The sequence below is a fragment of the Aquarana catesbeiana genome, linkage group LG13, assembly GCF_042186555.1.
Source record: "Aquarana catesbeiana isolate 2022-GZ linkage group LG13, ASM4218655v1, whole genome shotgun sequence".
Taxonomy (NCBI): domain Eukaryota; kingdom Metazoa; phylum Chordata; class Amphibia; order Anura; family Ranidae; genus Aquarana; species Aquarana catesbeiana.
Genome location: NC_133336.1, coordinates 200,016,744 through 200,024,031, shown reverse-complemented (window position 1 = coordinate 200,024,031; position 7,288 = coordinate 200,016,744). Strand labels below are relative to the sequence as shown.

At 41.4% G+C, this 7,288-nt stretch overlaps 1 protein-coding gene across 1 annotated transcript; it reads right to left on the bottom strand.

The window, feature by feature from the left end:
• Window positions 1–515: 515 nt before the first annotated feature.
• Window positions 516–7,084, bottom strand: LOC141117353 (T-lymphocyte surface antigen Ly-9-like). The gene is made up of 3 exons (XM_073610177.1): window positions 6,910–7,084; window positions 4,617–4,931; window positions 516–685 (listed from the first exon to the last, which is right to left on the bottom strand). The coding sequence occupies exons 1-3, from the start codon at window positions 6,950–6,952 to the stop codon at window positions 630–632; spliced, it is 414 nt and encodes a 137-aa protein (XP_073466278.1). The 5' UTR covers window positions 6,953–7,084; the 3' UTR covers window positions 516–629.
• Between the last annotated feature and the right edge of the window lie 204 nt (window positions 7,085–7,288).

Genomic DNA, 7,288 nt, shown 5'->3' with positions numbered 1-7,288 from the left:
CCTACAAGGACTTTAACTAGGGCTTATTTGGGGGGTAGGGCTTATATTGCAGCCATCACCGACAATCACGCTAGGTCTTATTTTGGGGGAAACAGGGTAGGGGTTCATTTACACTTGTGGTTGGGGTGCGGTAAAAACAGGCTGTTGAGCCATGTTTTTATCATCCCCACACCCTTCAGCTGCTTAGGCAGTAGAAAGCGTTGTACACATGGAACGGGAGCAGCAAAAGTTAGCGAGCAATGCTGCCAACCTAATACAACCCAGTCAGTTACATGTAAAGAGGGGGAAAAAAGGGGGAATGAGGGAAAATGGGACTTTGTGTGAAACACAACACTTAGGTAGATTGAATCATTTAAATTGTAAAACACATATTTATTGATAGCACAATTGAGCATAGTGTAGTAAATAACATGATTGAACAAACAACATAGAAAAAAAAAATCCAGATAAACATGACTAATGCATCATATAGTAAAATCGTAGACATTGTTGCACATGGTACATGATATATCAGCAGTATACTCAAAATTGTATAGAAACATAATGGCTAAGTATTTGATTGATGATTCAAAATGGTCAAACCCATGATATTCACATGATTACTGTGGCATAGCATCAAATATAAGGCTCTACGCGTTTCGTGGGTTGTCTCCACTCATCAGGAGCAGCCATACATAAAGGGTACCTGTAATAGGTTATAAATTAAATTAATAATCAATGGTAATTGATTAGAAAATAGGAAGAGAGGGATCAACAAACTATGGTCCTAGCACTCTTACCTATGGGTATAATTTAACAGGAATGTAGATACTGATGAATAAGATAAGAGGCGTAGGGGGGTGAAACAAACATGACCCCCCCCGGGAGCTGGGGTGATGGCAAAGTAGCAGCAAGAGGGCCAAACCGAGTACCTCCAATAGAAGTGGATATTTGGTGAGTAACTAGAGTGGAAGGTGAGGGCCCCTAGCGGCTACTGCAAAAATAAAGTCAGCTACATGGAGCCATGCTGTTGGCTTTTAGGAGTTAATGCCTCCTCATCATCTGTCAAATGTCCTCTGAAAAAGTCTTCCACAGATCGCTCTTCAGAGGGCTAACACTAGTGTAACCAAGAAGTCAGTGTAGCAGACTTCTTACCTTCTTTTCACTGGTCCCTAAAACACCTAACCTAGATTGGTGCTCCAACTAAGGTAAAGACACCTCTTTGTCTCTACTAAAGAACGGGCGTTGGCTGGACCGGCCCCTGACCATGTGACCACTTTGACAGCTAATCACAGTGGTCAGATAATTGGCCAGTCCAACCCCCCCCCCCCCCCCCCCCCGGACATAAAGACCCTGATACATGGATGTCAAGGCTTGGAGGGAAAGGATTAAAGAAGAGATAGGATCTTTGTTGGTTATTTACTGTCATCTGTGTCCAATCTAGAAAGACTTCCCACTATACTTCCTGTCCTAAAAATGGTCATAGGCTCAGAAAGTAACAGGATATCTCTCCAGCTGGCATTAAAGTATAACTAAAGGCAAATTTTTAGTCTGGAGAGCGATTAGAACCCCTGTCACGTTTTTAATGCTGTCTGTGTCTCCGTTACGGAGTGTCATCATGTCTATTAAAGTGAAAGTAAAAGAAGACCTCAAATTTTGGGTTGTCACCAGAACAGGAACAGGTATCTTCCGGTGGGGACACTAGTTCTGGTGACACCCAGGGATTCCCTCAATTTGGAGGGACGTCTTCTCGCTTCCTGTTGTTGTTATGGGACAGGAAGTGCAGAGAAATCTTCCTAATGGGACACAGATGACAAAAATAAGGTTGACCATGGTTATAATCATCCTTGATTCAGTCCAAAATGGAAAAAATGTACTGCCTTTAGTTTTACTTTAATGACGCGTACACACGGTCGGAATTTCTGACAACAAATGTTCGATGTGAGCTTGTTGTCGGAAAATCCGACTGTGTGTAGGCTCCATCGGACATTTGCTGTCGGAATTTCCAAAAACAAAAGTTTGACAGCTGGTTCTCAAATTTCTTTCAATTTCTCAAAATTCTCAAAATTCCGAGCGTGTGTACACAATTCCGACGCACAAAATTCCACGCATGCTCGGAATCAAGAAGAGCAGCACTGGCTATTGAACTGCATTTTTCTTGGCTCGTCGTACGTCTTTTACGTCACCGCGTTCTTGACGTTCGGAACATTTGTGTGGCCGTTTGTGAGCAAGACAAGTTTGAGCCAACATCCGTCGGAAATATAATCCACGGTTTTGTTGTCGGAGTGTCCGATCGTCTGTACGCGGCATTCGGCTTCGTTCACACGTGTCCGGTGCAAATTTCCCCTCTGTTTTCACTGCAAATTTCCAAAGCACCTGTTCAGTGGTTCAGATGCAAATTTATAGGGCCGGTGGCCACCGGCGTCTTTAACGATAGCTGGTTGTTAAGGAGCGGGCCGGGAAATCAGCCGCCGCATCCTTAACAACGGATGACTCATCAGCTGTCAGTGGGGTTTCCGGTTGACAGCTGAATGTAAAAAAAAAACATTGCTGCCAATAAAAATTGCCCCCCCCAATCCATAACAGGCCCTGTATCACATGGCAGCCCATTAACCATACCAGCCCACATGCCACGTCATAGGACGCCGCACCGTCCCTCCGTCATTTTGTTAAACAATAAACAGGCCATTAATTAACCTGATGCCGACCACCCAACGCACATTTATTGCGGCAGAGCGGCCGCTTTGTGCAGAATCACGTACAGGTACGTGATGCCGCACTTCCGAGTCTGGGACGCGCATGTACGCCGCCAGCAACCCGCTTCCACTATGATTGGACACAGCAGGAGCCAATCAGCGGTCTGGCAGACGTGATGTCTGCTAGGACACGCTGATTATTCTAGGCACAGGCCAAACGGCGATCTGCTTATGTAAACAAGGCATCGCCATTCTGTGAAAAGGGAAGGCAGTAATCTTGTGTTTCTGCTAAGCAGGAACACTGATCTCTGCTTTCCCACAGTACAAGCAACTCAAACACAGTTATGCCGCGTACACACGATCGGACATTCCGACAACAAAATCCATGTTTTTTTCTGATGGATGTTGGCTCAAACTTGTCTTGCATACACACGGTCACACAAATCTTGTTGGAACTTCCGAACATCAAGAACGCGGTGACGTACAACACGTACGACGAGCTGAGAAAAATGAAGTTCAATAGCCAGTGCGGCTCTTCTGTTTGATTCCGAGCATGCGTGGAACTTTGTGCGTCGGAATTCTCTACACACGATCGGAATTTCCGACAACGGATTTTGTTGTTGGAAAATTTAAGATCCAGCTCTCAAATTTTGTTTGTCGGAAATTCCGACGGAAAATGTCCGATGGAGCCTACACACGGTCTGAATTTCCGACAACAAGCCCCCATCGAACATTTGTTGTCGGAAATTCCGACCGTGTGTACGCGGCATTAGAAAGCACTCCCTAGGCACAGAGTTAACCCTTTGATCGCCCCTGATGTTAACCCTCTTCCCAGCCAGTGTCATTAGTACAGTGACAGTGCATATTTTTTAGCACTGATCACTGTATTAGTGTCACTGGTCCCCAAAAAGTGTCAAAATTGTCAGTTAGTTTCCGACTCTCCGTCGCAATATCGCAGCCCCGCTATAAATTGTTGATCGCCGCCATTACTAGTTAAAAAAAAAAGAAAATTCCAAAAATATATCCCATAGTTTGTAGACGTTATAACTTTTGCGCAAACCAATCAATATGCGCTTATTGGGATTTCTTTAACAAAAATATGTAGCAGAATACATATTGACCTAAGTTTATGAAGAAATTAGATTTTTTTTTTTTTTTACATTTTTTATTGAATATGTTTTATAGCAGAAAGTAAAAATATATATTTTTTCTCAAAATAGTCGGTCTTTTTTTTGTTTATAGAGCAAAAAATAAAAAATGCAGAAGTGTTCAAATGCCACCACAAGAAAGCTCTATTTGTGAGAATAAAAATGACAAATATTTTATTTGGGTACAGCATTGCACGACTGCGCAATTGTCAATTAAAGTAACGCAGTGCTGTATCGCAAAAAGATGGCCTGGTCATAAAGGAGGGTAAATCTTCTGAAGTGGAGCTGAAGTGGTTAAATAAAATGATAACATGAAATGAATAAGTCTCATCTGCTCATTTTACATGAGTCAAAAAAATGAATAAAAAAAAACAAAGCCATTCATTGGTTTAAAACCATCAGTAGGAAACAAGAAACCATTGCCAGCTTGACAAAGGTTTCTTGCCGAGTGATGGGTGGACATGGTGGTTACATGTGAGATGAAGTGGAAATAATCAAGCTTTTTTTTAAACGCTTCTAGCTTCCATTAGGTAGCTCTACAGTAATAAGATTTTCTTCTCAAATATCTACAGGTGGAATTGGAAGATGATTTTCCCACAATTTTAATCAATAGCAAAACCACAACATTTTTGATGTGTTGAGACAATTTCGAACTCATCACCATTGTTGTCAATCTGTATAAAGCCCTTAACAGACTGCAGGATTGCTATATGATGTACATCTCTTGACTATAGGGGTACATAGACCAAGAACAGGTCAATCCACCTTCACCAAAGTTATAACTTGGACTTACCGAACACTCGCAGATTAAACTGCTGACGACATTGACCTGATGGGATTCTCTGCACATTCGCTGTGTATTGGTTTTGGTCTCCTCTGGTCATGTTCATTATAATTAGAGATCCATCAGCTGTGGCTTTTAATCTTCCATTGTAATCAGTGTGTCTTATCTCAACAGGTTCGCCTGGTGATGTTTTAGCAAGGAACTTTTCAGTTGAAAGCCAGTAGATGAAACTGAACTCCATTTTTTCTATTGACAGGGTCACCTGCCCTCCAATGGTACTCGATAGAAACTTTGACTCCCCGCAGACTGTCACACAGAGAATGCCTAATGAAAATAAGAGTTATAGAGTTAAAAGATGACTACGGCCAGAAACCAAACCTAAAAGGTAAGTAGAGTATTTTGTGGTGTCTCCTAATATTAGTGGCCGGTGTAGAAGTATCCCCTTACATTGGTTCAAAACCTCCAGCAACCTCAGAAGGTACCCTAGGGTTCCACAGAACCCTGACTGAGAAAGCCAGGACTAAAGTAAGAGCCTACTTGTCCTTGTGTATATTATATTAAAATGCTTCTGCTTATTTATTATAGGTAGTAATATAGCTCCGATAATTTGCACAAAGCGATATATCCATATCATGCTGCCAGACTATGGGTATCCATAATGCAAGCTCGGTCCCAGTTGCTATGGGAAACCAACTACTGGGGAGGACCTGTCACCTACACTGGGTTCGTGCTTCAGTCCTGGCTGCAATATACTTTGCATACAAGTGCATTACTCCTCATTCTTGACTTGCCCAAGTAGACCCTTTGTTGTGGCTTTACTTCATACCCCACAGGTGTTTTACTAACCCTCATTCTTTCCTATACCCAGAACCATTATGCACCCCTTTAAAGATCTTCAGACCAGGCCTAGAACCATTAATGCAATTTTTACTTGAAAAATCTGGATGGAACAGTGACTGTCCAACGTGAACATTAATGCCGCGTACACACGTTCAGATTTTCCAATGGGAAATGTTGGATGTGAGCTTGTTGGCGGAAAGTGCGACTGTGTGTATGCTCCATCGAACATTTGTTAGCGGACTTTCCGCCAACAAATGTTGGCTAGCAGGTTCTCAAATTTTCCGCCAACAAAATTTTGTTGTCGGACTTTCCAAACGTGTGTACACAAGTCCGTCAGACAAAAGTCCATACATGCTCGGAATCAAGTATGAACCGGAAGCGCTCGATCTTGTAAAACTAGCGTTCGTAATGGACGTCTTGTACATCACTACGTTCGTAATTGTTGGCCAACATTTGTGTGACCGTGTGTATGCAAGACAAGTTGGAGCCAACATTCTTCGAAAAAAAATACACAGTTTTGTTGTCGGAAAGTCCGATCGTGTGTACGGGGCATAACATTAGTTTGTCCCTAACTATCTTTAGCAGACTTGATAAGGTCGTAGTCCATTTCAGGTGTGCTCCAGGACTTGGTAGAGCTCCAGACTCCCGAGGACTGCAAGGTTTCAGCAGTCCTCCGTAGCAATCACATCATCTTCTTCCTTAAGCGGACTGAAGCTGAAGCCCCCCTCGGAAACCCAGCCTTCCCCCTTGTTTATATCACAGGCGAGTAGACTGGGTATAAAAAGCACAGGAAGGAACAACGGCACACAAAATGAACTCTTTCCCCCAGCCTGGGCCATGTGCTGACCACTAAGCCATTGTGCTGACTTTTAGCTTTTTATTTTCCAGCACACTGCAAATTTTGCATCGTGCCGTGGTGTGCTATAGTGCAAATATGCATTATTAATTTGAAGGAAAACGATCTGCTATTCCACCAGCTCTTTACCTATTTTTAATACTGATGAGCTCTTAGGAATCTTTACCAAGAGAATCATGATTCTTTTAAGATACTTTTAAGACTTTGAAGATACTAAATCCACCCAAATAGATATTTTTTTACATTTTTTAACGGAAAGTTTAAATTAGAGGGTTACATACCACGGTAACACAAGCTTTTTGATAAAATGTGTTGTGATTTTATCTATATGTTCTCGTGATTTTGAACTTCATGTTAATAACAAATCATCTTTTTTATTAATTTAGGTGTATTTGGTACTTTAAAAATCTGGCTTTCTCTTGAGATTCTTGTATATTTTCAGATGTACAGTGACTAGCTACCAACCCATTGAATCAAATCCTCTACTCTGATTGGTTCCTAAGAATTTTCACCTATGTATCTTTACATCCTATTACATAACCCAGTTTATTTGTGTTTAACGGCACAATAAAAAATAACAATTGCTGCTGTGTATCATTGACTCACCTTTGTGAAGGCAAAAGATTATAATCGCAGGTAAGATCATCATCTCCAATTTGTCCCTGTTTTACACTTGTTCTATGTGTTCAGAATGTCGTCTTATAAAGATTTTTTGCTTTACTGCCCATCCACAAGCACGTCCGTCCACTGAAAGTCAACCGGTAACCAAGATATAACCTCAAGTTTCAAAAACAGGAAGGAAATGACTAAACCTTTAACTAGGACATTATATGTTTTATTAACATGATGTTATAGCAAGCGTATATCTTGATTTGTTATTATGTTTATTATCTAATAATATTAGTTGTGGCAACTTTCTCATTTTTCCATAATTGTTCTTCTAGATTTTTTTTCTGGTACCAAAATATTTTATTGGTGTAGCACC